Source organism: Telmatherina bonti (assembly GCF_933228915.1).
Source record: "Telmatherina bonti genome assembly, chromosome: 1".
NCBI classification, from domain to species: Eukaryota; Metazoa; Chordata; class Actinopteri; order Atheriniformes; family Telmatherinidae; genus Telmatherina; species Telmatherina bonti.
The window spans coordinates 10,729,029-10,744,967 of NC_136619.1; the positions used below are offsets into that span (position 1 = coordinate 10,729,029).

The following is a 15,939-nucleotide window of genomic DNA, read 5'->3' on the forward strand; positions in this document are numbered from 1 at the left end:
GACAATTCATTGCTACTGTAAAGCTTTACTAACACTTTAGGGTTAACTCTTCTAAGCTCCTAATCAAGTCCCTTCTTATCATCTCTGGAGGTTCTGTTTTTTAGCATTTTCAGCTAAGTTATGTTACTATCATGTTTGTTCTGTCTCTCAAATGAGTTACGTCTTCATACTTCACTTCTTAGGTTGTCTATGAGACAAGCTAAATGTAAACTGTTCTTAATTATTCTGAAAATGTTTGCGTATCCCGAGTTTCATAATCAACACTGCCATCTTCTGGCCAAACAATGTAAACAGCAGCTTCACTACTTTTAGTGGCTAAAGGGTTATTTTTCTCCAAGCTCTCAGAGTGAGCAGTTGTACGCTGTGTCTCTGCCAAACCTCTTATCCAATCCTCTTGAAAAGGCATAATCTGTAAGTTTGTCTGTTATGGAGTGTATCAATGTGACATAATGAAGCTATCGTCATAATTTCTGTTCATGAACGTTGTACTTAATAAGTGGAAGCTAGCCGTTAGCCTTTTGGTCCATTTAGCTTGTGATGTGTTAGCATGTAGCATCTATCTTTTATTTTTGTGTTTGTGTTAAGTATTCTCTCCGTGCATTGGAATATTGGCTAAATGCACTACCTAACAAGGATGTGGTTCATCCGTAAAAGGTCTGTTCAGCTCCCTGCATAGGCTAAATAGCTATATTTAGCTGAGGGAAAAAGATTGTTAGTGTTTTGTTTTTTATATCCACGCCCTAATTGGCACTTCCTTAGAACTGTCCGGGACCTTTTTAGAGAGTTCCTTGGTCTGAAATGTGTTCGGAGTTGTGCTAACTCTAACAACAGGTGTGTATACACACTAAGATCATGTGACACTTGGAATGCACACAGGTGGGTCTCGTTTAGGTAATCATTGCCATCTGATGTAAACTGGTAACTGTAAATAACATTTAAGACTTCAAAGCAAAGGTGCTGAATACCTCATTTTTATCAATATTTATATGAATATATTCTATATGTATACATTTAGTCTCAAAACAAAAGCTTGTAAAGCAACACAATAAAAAAAACCTTACATGCAGATATCAAACCTCAACATATAAATATAGCCTCAGTTGCTGCTGTATATCTGATAATTACTAGACATGGTATTTGAGCTGTATAGAGTCTTTCAGACGCCCTTTTTAAAGACCACAGAGATATGCAAGTTGTTATGGCAATGATAAAGACCTTTAGTTATCTCTTTACATTAATACTTAAGACTTGGTTAGATTAAAGGGATGAAGATGCTTTGCTAAACACTACTTTGCTTCCTCCCCGATACCCATGCAGATTCATACACTTCTTTGACTCTCACACTCTCATAATCTCATACTCAGACAGCAGGTTAGGCCAAATCCCCTCTATTCACCACAGTCACTGTTCTGTACCTGAGAGGAGAATATAAACACTGGATTTTCTTTTTCTTTGAGTAACGCCAATATGAACTTCTTAACCAATCCCATTTCCTTGGCTCTGTTTCAGTTTCTGTCAGGGGAGACGGCAGCTTTAGCTTGTCTCCATATAAACAAGTCTCTTTTAAGGCTTCCTACCATGATATTACGAGGCAAATGAGTAAGTGCTTACATGCTGTTAAAGACTGGGGCCGAGCAGCGAGAAGCCCCAAGCTGGTGATTACCGAACTCTGAAGCACATCTGCACTCCAGCTCAGCAGAGACCACATGAGCGCAGTGTGTGGTGGGGAGGGGTAAAAATCATACTGGAGCAAAGGAGGCCCTTCAGGCATCTAACACACTCAATGGAATCATACTTTGAGTAATTACAGCTGGCTCATGTCAATTATGTGTCTTTTAAATGGAGTAAGAATGGAGGAAATAGGAGATGTTAATTTTGGTCTTGGATCGGAATAAGAGAAGAGTCAAACTGCGATGACAGGGCAGAACCCTGAGTTTCTCCTCCTATAACTCTGAATGAATATTTCCCACCACAGCGCAGAATTCATACAAAAATAGCATCATTGATTCACTTAGACTGGATCATTTGTAATCACCCAATTAGGATGGTATTTAAAGATAACTTTTATATAACACAACTCATTAGGATGAAAATGAGCCAGAGGTCTTCCAGCCCTCGTTTGTCACAGCTAATTATATTTGAACAACCTATTGACACCCTTTAAGCATGTTTAGGGAGCACAACAGAGGAGAGCAGACACAAAGAGAGAAACTGATGATGCTGGATGAGTCTTTTGTCAGTTTGGAGCCGTTGGGCACAATCCCACTTTTTCTTCCATGTAGACACAGCAGGGAAGAGGAGGACAACTCCCACACCAGTCCATCCAAATGGAAATGGCCTCTTCCACAGTGCTGTTATTTCTCCTCTAACTGGGTTAGGGTGCAGTTTACTGATATAGGCAACTTTTCTGTTGCAAATTTGATGAGTGAAACAAAAATATGATAAAACATGCTGAAGATGTGTGCGATGTGTGTGATAATTCTGTTATATTTCCCAACAATGGTGGCCCATCCCTCAGCTGCAGAGATGGGGGCTGGAAAGGTGGAGATGACTGAAAGGTCACACCACTTTGTGAACAGAGAAAATTATGCTGCAAGGATCATCGTACGTAAATGTTTGGACACATTTAGGAATTACACCCACTATCTTATTTTATAGATTTTAATTAGAACAATAAACATTGTCATGTGAAAGTGTATGTATTTTCCACAAAGCATCATGGAGTCTCCAACGTAAATTTCATCCTTTGTAATACTTTCCAGTTTTTCTTTTAGCATTTAGTGCTTGTTTATGGTTCTGCTTGCCGTTTGCTTTGTGTTCAGAAGGTAAAATGTAGCTTGATTGGGGTGGGGTCAGTCAGTTCCCTCTTGTGGAGCTTTCTTGGACTGCAGAAAGTTCCACTTCTCTACCTTCAGTCGATCCTTGGTTACATTAATCTACCTATCAACTTATAAACTTATCAACTTTGCTGCATTAGCCTGAATCCTGAGTTTTATCTTTGAACACTTTAAACCTAATCTGACTGCCCTGATTTCTATTGCAATCAATAAAGTTGTGATCCAGGAGAACTGGAAGACCCTGCCACCACTTGCTGCATCTTTATGTTTACAGGTTATTGGCTACGGTTACATGATGCTTTTAATTTAGAATTATTAATTCAGAACAAAATAACTCCAGATAACATTATTCTCCTGTAGGTTTACATGGAAATAGTCATTCCGAATGGAGGTTTTCATGGAAACATATCATTACTTAATTCTGCTTTAGATCAGTGGGTTGGGAAGGGTTCTGATTGGACAAAGGGCAGACATGACGTATTGATGTCTACTGGAAATAAATACAGTTCACTTTCTGCTTCTCATCTCTTTGGTCAGCATGGAAGATTACATAAGAAGTACCAGATTTGCCTTTGTTTTGATTATCATTTTGAAGCAGCAGCTCGACACGAGGGTACTACTTCATTTTTTTCCAGCAGCTGAGGAGAAGAAGCAAGACAGACTACTTGATTGAATCAGTTCGGATTTGAAATGACAATAAACCAGCCACTTACTTGGAAGATGAACTCTATTGTAAATGTGGACATTTGCTACGTTTACACGTGCTACGTGTTTTGTGTCTTAAATGATGAAGATATAGATAAGATGTTTCCTGAATACAGGATTTTAGTGTACTGAAACATTTCAATCCTACATATTTCAGAGCAGCGATTCCTGACCCATCCATTTATCCATTGCTATATTACAATAGTTGTTCCAAATCTCACACTGGCAAGTAGAAGAAAACTATACAGTTTGGAAATCTAGTCAAGCTCGTTGATGATAAAAGGTTTGATTTTCCCTTTAGTTTCCCATGTTTAACAATATATTCCATGTGTTTGCACAGAGTTTTAATTCCTGTTTTATTCCCTATAAAAGTTAATTCCACTTTAAACTGATGAAAAACGAACACTTAATACCTAATGCAAATTTCTCCTGGGAATTAAACTTAATTCTGATGTTCTGAGGTTTATTCGCATTTTACTTCCGAATTATTTAATTCCTCTGTCATGTAAACCTTCATTCTGCTCTAAGTTAATTCCGGTTGTTCTGAGCATGCTCGTTACCTTGTCCTGCCCCAATGACCCGCGTTATTTTGCCTCCCGTGTTCGGTGGTCTATCTTTCTTCTCCTTCTCAGTTGCTGCAGAAATTAAAGTAGTATGCTCGTGTTGAGCTGGTACTTCACATTTATAATAAAAATAGCGGCAAAACTGGTACTTGTTATGTAGTTTTTACAAGTTACGACTGAAAAGACGAGAAGCAGGGAACCAACTTTGTATATTTCCAGTATACGTCATATATCATGTGCACCCTTTGTCCAATCAGAACCCTTCCCAACCTGCCACTCTAAAGTGAAGACGTGTTTCATGTAAACCTTCATTCAGAATTATTATTTTCATGTAAACTCAAAGTAGAATATGTTAATTCCGAATTATTTAATTCCAAATTATTAATTCGGAATTAAAAAACATCATGTACCTGTACCTATTTACCTGTTTGCAGAGGCATCTTCCAGTCCTCAGTAGTAGCTTTACATTTTTCCTAAACTGGCAAGAAGAGATTTTCAGACAGGCCTGAAAAGGGCTTTTCGTGACTTGATCCCAGTGGTGTTTAGACTGAAGAGGATCATTTCAGAAACATCTCAGGAAATCATGTTAAAAGGAGCCTAATATTGTTCCAATTAGAAACTGGTTTCTCTTCGGTAAAACGTTGACATCCACTTCCGTTTTGTCCAACACAGCCGGAAGAAAAACTATATAAACCTTTCTGAAAGCTTAATAACTGTCCAAACTGCTTGTTAATCTTCATCATTTTACACAAAAACACGAGTCGGTGGAGTTCGATGGTGACAATGGTGGGTCAGATTTGATGCATGAGCTGTGTTTGTGGAAGCTACGACATCCACTTGAACACTTCAACAGCGGCCATTAATCATGTGTGAGAAAGACCTTGCACAGACAAGAAAGGACGTAGAAGCTCACACACAAACACTGTCTGTTTTTTCTCTGCATTTTACTCACACACCATCCCACACTCATGCTGAGAGCCTGACTCTCTTCTACTGGCATCTAACTGTGGGCACTACATCACTGTCAGCATCAAGACCACCAGGGAAAACCTTCGGGCCACTCTCCTCTTGTAGTGCCAAGCTCTGAGCCCTGGACACCCAGTGGCTGAATTATGGCCAAGTCTAAGAAGAGTATCATGAGGGAAAGAGGCTCCAATTTGTTGGCCTTTTCAGAAAGTGGACAGGTACAAATGGCCTAAGAGTCGACTGGCAATCCATCACTCAAAGGTCTTCTTAACTCTGGAAAGGCTTCAGGGATTTGGTGCACACTGTGAACAAGACACGTTATATGTTGTCTTAATTCCCAGCACTATGGATTTATATATATTTTCTATTGCCTCAGCTCATTAGCAAGCCGAACGAGAATAAAAAGAAAATATGAAATCTTCAAACCGAGTCAGTGGATGTTTAAAGATATGCTGTTTGTTTCCCCTTCTTTTAAATAATCAATTATTCTAAAAGTTTTATCAATCAAAAGAAAGACCCAAAGAACTCAGAGGTTTTTGTCATGATTTTTCCCAGTCGTCCCTGAAGGCACCCTCCTGTGCTGATGAGCTGATGATTACCGCCTGTGCCTCCTTCTATTTAAGCAGCAAGCCCAGGATTGTTGGTTGCCAAATTGTCAGATTCTCTCCGTTCGTTTCCAGCCTTCTGTGACTCAAGATAACCCTGTATTCCTGCCCTGTTTCCCCGTCTCCCGAGAACCTGCCCAGAGTTTTTCCCTTGCCTCTTCCCCTCACGTTACTACTTGGTGTGTGGACCTTAGACTGGATTTTGGACTTGGATTTTGGATTCTGGACAAACCCCCAATAACCTCGGGTGAGAGGAACTCCTTTTCTTCTTTCTTGGGCATTTTTTCCTGGAGTTGGATTCTCCCTGTGTGCCATCTTTCACTAACCCTCCTGTCATCATCAGCAGGACCGAGTTGGGATCCTCTAAGAGGACTTCAAGCCATCCTTGTGTTAGCCTCCTGCTTCCTTATCCCCCGTTATTAATAAAATCTGTAATCAGTCCTGAGGTCTTCTGGTTACTTTGGGTCCCGTCTCCTGTGCTGTTACAGGTTTTCATGCAACCATCAATTTTGAAAGAGATGCAAAATGATGAAAGTCTTGCAATTTCCCTTTTTAATTAATTCTGCAACCTTAAAGTGCACCAAGCATCAACAAGGCCTGGGAAAAGAGCAAGCACCGTCTTCACACCACAGGGAGTCCCCCCACCACCACCACCCCCCCCCCCTTTTTCTTCCCCAGAGCTCTCCTCTTACAACAGTCACTGCTGGTTGCCACAACACGCGGCACCGTGTCAACGACGGCCATCAGACAGCAAGTTTGATCTAAGATGCCTGAGAAGGGCGGGAAGTGGTGCGTAATGACACTTTCCCTTCGTTTTTAGTCTGACACTTAAGTGTGCAAACACATTTAAGCCATAAACTGTGGTACCAGAGGGGTGATGCTGGGTCACTATGACCTAAGAAACATCTAAGAGTTTAATCTCCAGCCAAGCGAAGTAAAAGATGTCACCACAAACAGGCATATCTGGATTACCGTGTTTGCACAGTTTGCACAACATAAAAGCCTCCGAAACTTCAAACACGTCACTATAAAAGTGTAAGTGAATGTGACTGACCGGAGAAAGTTAAACAATCTGGCGCAAAGTGTGGAATGAAGTCAGCAATTCAAACATCTTACAAGGATTAAAAAGAAAAACTTTATTTCATATTTGCTCTTCTTGTCTTTACAAGCCTGTAATACTTGATAAAATACCGATGTATGTGGTCTGACATGCAGTAAGGAAACTTTTTCAAACATGTACAAACGCAATATCCTAATCACTGTCATTTCTTTGGGCTGGGCTATGCCACAAAAATCACTGGCGACTGGCATCACAGATGCAAGTGAAGCCACCGCCTCTTCAACACACATGGTGGACAGTATGAAGGCAACACTTCAGTCAAACCGGTGCGCACAACAGGAAAATCTGTTACAAACTCTGGGAGAAGAGAACTTTTTTTCTTAAAAGGCTGGAAAAAATCCTTGGTACTAATAAAAGAAACTGGAGCTTTCATCAGCTAATAGGTTATTTTTTCTTTGTGAAAAATGAAGGTTAAACATTTTGTGCGCATTTTTGTCTTTTTCTAATAAGCTTGTTACATGCAAGCAAAACCTTGGTTCTTGTCAAGGCTGCAAGAACGAAAAAAGCAGTTTGTTGGTCTGATCAATGAATTGTGCGTTCATGTCTCAGGCTTCCAATCAGCCTCATTACCAGGTAGTTTCCATTCCAGTTGCACCAACTCGGACAAAAGGGGGACCTTTAAAACTGCCAGTTTGTGAGCATCTACAAACGTTGTGTTTTACAAACAAGACCACTGCAACAACGTAAGTATTAACACCAACTCACTGCTGTTTACATTAAAACCTTAAGGAACACAAAATGTTTTATAAAAGATTTTAATAAAGACAATGCGGTGATGAGACATCTTGATGTGCAATCTCGTAGAACGTACAATTTGGAATTATTAGCTTACTTTGCCATTGTTACAAGAAGTTTCAGATGCAACAGGTCAGGGGTTATTATGAGGTAATGTCCGTTTTTATGTCCAATGAACAAATGACTCAGTTATTTCATATTTAACAAAGAACTTTGTCTGTGGAAAGGCGGGGTTGTACGTCTGGCTAAATGCGACATGTTGTATCCATTTCTGTATTTTCTCACTGCCTCAATCAGCTGCTGATTAAAACTATCTGTTCACGCTTTTCTGCAGTAACCACTGAAAATGTCCGACCAATCACACGATACTTTTCAAATCCCCACAAGAATAAAGTTCAGCTCAGCTGATGTGTCAAGAAAATGGTAAATGGACTTGTACTTATATAGCACTTTTCCACTCATGCAAACCACTCAAAGTGCTTTACACTACTTGTCACATTCACGCACACACTCATACTACACACCCACACCCCGATAGGCACATCGGGGGGCAGCTTCGGGTTCAGTGTCTTGCCCCGGGACAGGGAAAGCCTCAGTCAGGGAAAGCCTGAAATCGACCTGCTAACTTTCCAATTGAAAGATGACTGGTCTTCCTCCTGAGCTACAGCCGCAAGATCTCAGCCAATCACATCTGTGAGAACAAAATGATGTCATTTTGTTTTTCTTGTGGAGTATGTAACGAGCTTTACTCGTCTCAATGAGCAACAGTGCTGTCGTAGGCCCTTACGCGTCCCAAAGCAGTCACACCAGAGGCCGGAGGCTGCACTGAAATACGCACCGACGCTGCTAAAAGCGTAGGTGATGACTACAAGAATAGATTTACGAAGATTCGGAAGGTAATTTTGATGAATGAAGCCCACTGATATTTCAAGGCAGAAAAGTTGTTGTTTTTCTAATTATGTTATATCAATGCACTTTTAATTAATAGTAAAAGAAAAAGACCAAGAATTTATTTTCTTTCTTTACAACAGAAGACAAATTTACATCATTTTATCATGTGTTTTTTCTGTGTGTGTGTGTGTATTCCTTCGCCAATGACTCGTCAGTTTGCATGTAGGCAGCTGGAGCAGGAAAAAAGTACACCAACCCTATGATTAGTTAACAACTGACACCGCTACCTGAACGGCTCAGAAGTACAAGGTTCACAGGTTGTTGGGAGATTGTTGCTGGAGGGAGGAATGTCGAGTCTCCGGACTCGCAGAGGGGATGGTCTCTTTTAAACACAGAGGAAACGAGGAAGATTTTCCAGCAGTTTCACAAACTGCAATAGTGCAGCCCCTTCAATACCACCCTGACAAGCTCTGGAGGACAGGCTCTTCTCAGCCTTAACATGCATTTAGGGCTCATTCACATCAGCCTTTTTAAATCGAATCTGAGTCCGTTTTCTCAGAAAGTCCGCTTCGTTTGGGGAAATGTGAATGTGCCAAACGAATTATGATTCGGATCAAAGAAGCGGACTCAGTCCACCTACAAACACAGGTCTCTGCCAGGTTCAAATGGACCAAATACAGGAAGCGGAATACAAAAAAAACAGTTTCTGCATTTGGCGTAGTATTGCATTGTGGGTAAATCATAGCGACGGCATTAAGAGTCCTCTGCCCCGTCTGTTGCTCATACTGCGTCCATTGTTGCAGTGTGTTTTTGCAGTATACTTGCATGAGACAACATAAAAAACCCAAAACAGCCATAGTTTCATCTCTGTGTTTGACTCGCAAGAGGAGTTTTCTTCTTCACGTGGACACCAGTCTTGTGCTAAATGTCATTGCAGCGCCACCTTTGGTGAGTATGGGGATATATTATTTCAGTGGTTTGACTCGTTTGACCAAAGTGAACATGATCTCCATCCAAATGGATACACCCCCCATTGATGTGAATGCACCCTTAATCTTTTCTGTTAACTCACAACTAGACTTCAAGCATTAAAATGTCGTTTGAAGATGCTGCGCTTGGTGTTTAAAGCTTGTTCTATCGTCCACGAGAAGCGAGAATGTTGTTCTTGCTCTCAAGGCCACAAGAACAAAAAAAAAAATAGTTTTCGTCAAGTCAATTCATACTCCACGAGAAGCTTCGTCTGCAAACGGGGGAGGGATCACTGCGCGCAGCGATTTTATGTGCAATGAACCTGGTTGTTTCATATTTAACAAGCAAATTCATCCACAGCAGGGTGGCTGAGTCTGTGTGTGTCAACACCACACGTTGTAAAAATCTTCATACTTTCACACCACCTTGATCTGCAGCCGGAAAAATGCGCAACTGGCAACTTTCCGCTTCATGTTTTTCCGTGTTGACCACGCCCACCTCCAATGTTTGACCAATCACCTCTCAGAGTTCTGCCTGCTTAAAGTGTTGGGAGCTGTCTTTAATCACATCTGCGAGAAGAAAATGACGTGATTTTCTTCTCAGGGCCTCGAGAACAAGTAAAAAGTCCTTGCTTCTCGTGGAGTACGTAGCAGGTTTAAGTCTCAGAGGTTTCGGAGGAAAGCTGATCTCTTCATTTGCACTTTGCTGACTCTGGACCGGACTGCTCACTTTCCAGTCAGCCCAACCTGTCTCCGGCCTGGTCTGTTAGGGCTTAAGGTCACAGTAAAAGTAATGGTCAGCTCTTCCACAACCTGAGACAGGCAGCCTGACGCCGAGCATGTCCAAGACTAGAATGTTTCTGTTTCAAACACAACCATGTCATTAAAACTGCCTTTTAAGTCATCAAACAGGGAAACTTTTTAAAACAAGTGCAGTATTCAGACTAACCCAGTTCTTATGAAAGATATTCCCAATAAGCTTTACCAAGTTACCATCCATTCCTCATTCAGGATTCTAACATAGAAATATCTGCTTCTTTGGTTTAATCTTTTAAATCAGATGTGATTGTGATAAATGTCTTTATGTTTGACTGTTTTCCAAGAAAGAGCTTGAACAGGTTTCTCAGTGCAAGACTCAGGTCTGCTCCAGTCAACCCAGAGAGAAGAATCCTATCCTGGGAGGGGGCTGGGAGGACAGAGGGGAGCTGTAAATCACTTCAGCTTGCTGCGTTCACTTCAGTGGCGAGCAGCTCTGAACTTGTACTCCATAGTAAGAACCTGTGAGGCTGACACCCACCAACCCCCCATATACCCAAGCAGGGAGGATTGAGGTCAAGCAGCACAGTGACCTCACATGAGAGACCCTCAAAAAGAAAGGAAAAAGATCCCCCACCACCCAGTATCAGCCCCATGCGCTTCTCTTACCAATCCAAGAGTATTGCATCTGAACTGGGATTGTTTCATCTCATGTAAAAAAAAAAAAAAGCTGGGAATGACAACTTTATTCAGTAAAACAACGTAAGTATGGTGTTTTCTGAGGACAGGGAGAGCGATTACAAACAAGTACATAACACCAAGTGCTATTAATGGGGATTTACAGCAGACAATCCCACTTGGTCTGTCATCAATCCATCCAGCTCTGCTCTTAATACCTTCTCGCCCTCGTCTTAATTCACAATGAATCCCACTTCCATCTGTTTACAGAGAAAAAAAGGAAAAAGTCTGGCCTTGGTTTGGCCCAGTAGCCGGTGCCGACACCTCCACAGCTATCAAAAGAGTCAGGCCAAGGAGTCCTATTTCAAATTCAGCCTCCTTTTCTTTCCTCCTCTCCATTGAAAGGAGACAATAAAAAGAAGATCGGGGAAGCTCTCTTTATATCGTCTCTTCTCCTCCTCTCACTCCATGTCTGTTCCAAAGGCCTTTGACATGAACCGAGTTCATCTCTTCAACTCTCTGTGAAGAGACCAGCCGGCCTCCCTGGGAGCTTCATCCCCACACAGTGAATTCACATCATTCTCGCACAACGCTTTCACCCTCTTCCAGCCGCTTCCAGCCCAGCTGAGTTCACTTCTCATTCATTAGTTCATCTTCTTGCTCTTCTCTGTACTATGCTTTCCTTTCAGTCGTTTCCCTTTCTTACTTCCTTCCCGCCATCAGTTTATTCCCATTTTACTGTTCCAATTCTTCTTGTAATATTTTTATATTTAGTCTTTTCTGAAAAAAACTGGTATTAAATAAAAAGTTTCATTTATTTATTTAGCTTTTTTTTACTTGTTTGCTTGTGGAAAAATGCTGCTAAGTTTAAAAGAATTAAAAAATTCAGCATCTAAGTGAAGAAATCCAGCAGTAACTGGTCCCAGGGTCAGATCTGGAAGATGAAAAATGGAAAAAAAACAAAAGGAACTTGTGTTCAGGAGGATTAAAAATAGATCAAAACGGCCTATTCACATGCAATCACAACCCAATCACACTGTGTCACGGCAGCGCTCTTAAGAGAACGGCTGAGTGATGTTTTATTGTCAGTGGGAGCAAGCCTAATGAAAGGAACAATGTGAAGATTAGCAGTGCCAGCCAGGCGGCTCAAACTTCACCCTGGCTTTAATTGCTGCAAACAAGAGGAGACAAAGCGGCAGGGCATACAGAGGACAAAAGAGCAGAGCAACGGCAGGAGCTGGAGGTACGAGGAGATACGGAGGCTGGATGATAGATGGACCGATGGCTTTTACGGTGGTGTAATGTGTCCATCTGGTCCAGGCTGGTGTGGGATGTGTCGAGGAATGTGTGAGTTCTGCTGGGTTCAGACATCATAAACTACAAATGAAAGTGGAGGATCTTGTAATTACAGAGTTCTTGTGGTTTAAAGGGAAAAAAAACTCTATGTCTCTTGAATGGGAAGAGTTGGTATAAATCAGTGAAATTACAGATGAGGGAGCTCTGTCATATCTGGGTGAGGAATTAGAACGCCATAAATTATGGGATCCAAGCAGAACACAATTTTCAGAAGTTTGGGGAATGTTCCTAATGGTTTCCGTTCTTATTAACACCAGTTTAACGTTTTTAACGACAGACCAGGAGTCAGGATACGATCACTTATCAGATATGATACAAGCAGAGCTGAGCATGATGGATAATGGAAAGTCAAACTCCTCTACGGGTTCATTTATGATCACCTTACGTACATAAACAGGAACGTCTGTTTCATATTGTCAAACATCACTGCCAGAGGTGTCAACTCCTGGTCCAGACAGTAAAAGTCCTGCCATGTGTTTGGATCTACCTGTACATGTAGAACAGGTGTTTTCACTAACAGGCTCCTTTACCTGGCAAATAAACTCTGTTCATTAAATTCAGCTCGTTTGGTGACGGGTCAGAACAGCTGCCGGACTGGACTTTTACTTTCTGGACCAGGAATTGGCTCCTCTGATCACTGCCCACATGCGCGCTATGTGACGCCGTGGTTGTAATGCCGTACATCCACCACAAGGTCTGCAGAGTTCAGAGTTTACTTCCTCGTTCCAAAGTCAGTTTCAGACAATAGCTAACATGTTGACGGCTCTCTGTCCTTTTGCAAAGGCAAGCAACATCGCAGTTTCTTTCACCTGCTTGGATATGAGCTATACTGTGCAGCGCTGCCTAAACAAGGTGCGGCGGTACGGCTCTGTTTGCTGCACTTACGTATCCATCCACAAGCTCTCGGAAAAAGTCTTGAAATGTGCACGTTATGAATGAAAAAGGCTCCGTCCATGTGTATTTAACGTGAAAACCTTTAGGCTAATGAGAAATAAATAAATATAGGTACATAAAAACAGGGAGATTTGTTTATTTTCTCGAGCAGCAGAGTGAAAATACGAAAGCTGGAGGTATAAAAGCTTAGAAAACTTTTTAGGCGGTAACGCTAGTTTCAGGTTCTCAGTAGATTTAGCTAGCTGATGAAAACTGTGGCTAGAACTTAGCATAGACCCACAGCAGGGAGATGATTAAAGCTCGTTTTTGGTTCAAGCCGGCTTTTTGTTAACTGTTGTGTCGTCTGTGATGTGGTGTGTTCCTGCTGCAAAGTATAAACTGAATCTGAACGTGAACACATCTCGTCTGACGGTCAATTGCTTATTTTATTGTAAGCGTTCAACAAGTCACGCTCCTGACTTAGTGAGAGCTTTCTCAGTAGTAAGAAGATTAAATGAATTATTAGCTTACTTTCTCCCTGCTTTTATCTCTTTATTCCATTATTTCCACTTCAGATGTTGAAAGAAGTGTCTGACAAATCACCAGAAAGTGATGCTGAGGACTCCTGGTAAGGATGTCATGCTACAGTTCACTGCAGATATTACAGAAGCCTGACTGCAGCAGGTGATACGAGAAGACAGGCTGTCATTAAATACTGTAAAGGAATCGATGTTGAGGAAGCAGTATGCCCCTTTGAGGTCATCTAAAGCAGTTTGGAGAAGTTTTGTAAAAAAAAAAAAAAAAACATGTAAATGATTTAAAGCCAATAATCATTTGAAGTAAAATATTTAAAGAAATTACTGCATGACACTTACCAGACCAGAACATGTCGATATGGCTGCTGAGGAGGCCGAGCGGTTGCGGATATTTCCCTGATACAGACAATTGTGAAAGCCTGCATCAGTCGTTACCATGGAGATGCCATCCGAGCCAACGGTCTGCACGGTGAAGCCCGGACCAACCACGGAGGATGGACGCAGGTCCAGGTGCATGTCCTGTCCGAAGGCGGAGAGACGGTAGTGCAAAACCTGGGACAAGGACCTCTTACTGCGACGGCTTCGTCTGCTCACGTCATGCGACAGGTACGCGCCGTCGGAGTCCACCTCCACGGGCGTCACAAACACGTAATCTGAGGGGAAAGATGACACGTCAGGAGAAAACGTTTCAGCTTCCCGACATCCTGCTTCATCAGCTGCTTCTTGTAAAGTGCAAGATATTGAATCCATTACTTTCCATTCGACTAATAAAAAGAATCAAAGTTTTTAAACTAAATGGTTGAGACACGAGTTTATTACAGTCTACAGTGAGAACAGCTAAATGTAGGAAACTTGTATAATAAGTTGTAAAGACTCACTTTTGGTATGAAATACCGAAACACTGTGGTAGGAATAACTCAGGTATGTTTATTTCCACGAAATCTAAATAAATTTCATGGACTTTAAAGGGTTAAATCAATCAGCTTGTCCGGTTTTGCTGTCCTGTTAATGATCCAGTTGTTGGATTTTGGTGTTTTGAAGCAGGAAGACACATAAAACCTGCAGGACGGTGGGTTTTGATGACTGGAAATGTTTGTTTCCAACTTTCAGAAGATCTCTGGCAGAGAGGAGTGTGATAATTTGCCTTCAGCCTGTGATTATATGTGTCAGCGGAGACACATAAGTAACGCAGACAGACTTTCATTGTTTTCCTCTCTCCTTGTTAAACCATTCAACAGTGCAACTCTGGGAGTAAATCAGAGAATGTAAATCATCCCTACAAGACAAAGCAGCCAGGAGGGGATCCTTGAACGACTATAGCACTTTCTTGTAAAGCTTTCATGGTAATTGCAGCAATAAAAAGATCTTTACAAAGGTTCAGAACATTTTCACCACATCAACAACAGACAGGCATCTTCATTTAACAATAAGGCTGCAGCAGTCCTAATTGTTCCACTTAAGACTTTCTCTTTGGGAGACCAGTGATCCAGTTACTGCAGCCATCACTGCCATGTAGCTCATTTCACTCCCATTCGCTGTACAAACATGGACCTCCGCCAGCTGGAATTAAACATCCATAGATGTCAAAAGACAAGCACTCACCGTGATTTAATCCGTGGCTGTTGCTGAAAGAATAGCTGGCCAGAACAGAGTGGGAGGTGTGTGTGCAGTAGATGTGCAGAGTCTGCAAAAAGAAAAAAGAAAAAAAGGAAAAACACATCAATGGACAGGTAGCGACAGGTTGCAAGCAGGGGAGAAGAAGGTGCCAGAAGTGGTGATAAATGGAGTTCCTGTGTTGAAACATGAGCTGCACTTCACTTTAATTTGGCATCACTTTTCAGCACAATGACACAGTAACAGTCCGGACAACGTGTTGCTGGCATGGATAAGACTGAAGAGACAAATGTTTTGCATATAAATATATTCAGAATAAGAGCAACATGCCTTGATGAGATTCCAGGACAAGAAGGTGGAGAGCAGCTTAAGAGAGGTGCAGCCGACCAGTGGGATGGGGAAAGTCCAGATGAGCAGAAAAAGGCAGTCCATGGTGCTGGCATGCAAGCTTCCACCTCCCCCGTTACCTCCTGGAAAAGCGCAGAAGTAGCAACAACCTGCGGCAGCGCATAATGCAACCGGCTCGCATTGTTTGCTGCTTCAGTTCCGCCGCTTCGCTCGTTCAGGTGAAGTCAGCTGGCTGCAGCGGCCGGCCGTGCGCGCACACGCGACGCGCACTCATCTGTGTGAGTGTGTGTGTGTGTGAGGAGCAGGAGGCAGCGGTGTCGGGGATCACCGGGAGGAGCGCTGACTGACTGAAGCTCTGCGAGGGTCGGCATGCGGGATGGAGCGCGAG

The 15,939-nt window shown here is 42.0% G+C and overlaps 1 protein-coding gene across 1 annotated transcript in view; it reads right to left on the reverse strand.

The window, feature by feature from the left end:
- Positions 1-15,635, reverse strand: part of adamts18 (ADAM metallopeptidase with thrombospondin type 1 motif, 18) — a gene marked incomplete at both ends in the record, with an annotated part of 71,727 nt that extends 56,092 nt beyond the window's left edge. The window contains 3 exons of the mRNA XM_079238498.1: positions 13,929-14,242; positions 15,192-15,273; positions 15,534-15,635. Coding sequence (XP_079094624.1) covers positions 13,929-14,242; positions 15,192-15,273; positions 15,534-15,635 — 498 coding nt within the window. The remainder of the gene's footprint in view (positions 1-13,928; positions 14,243-15,191; positions 15,274-15,533) is intronic.
- Positions 15,636-15,939: the final 304 nt, after the last annotated feature.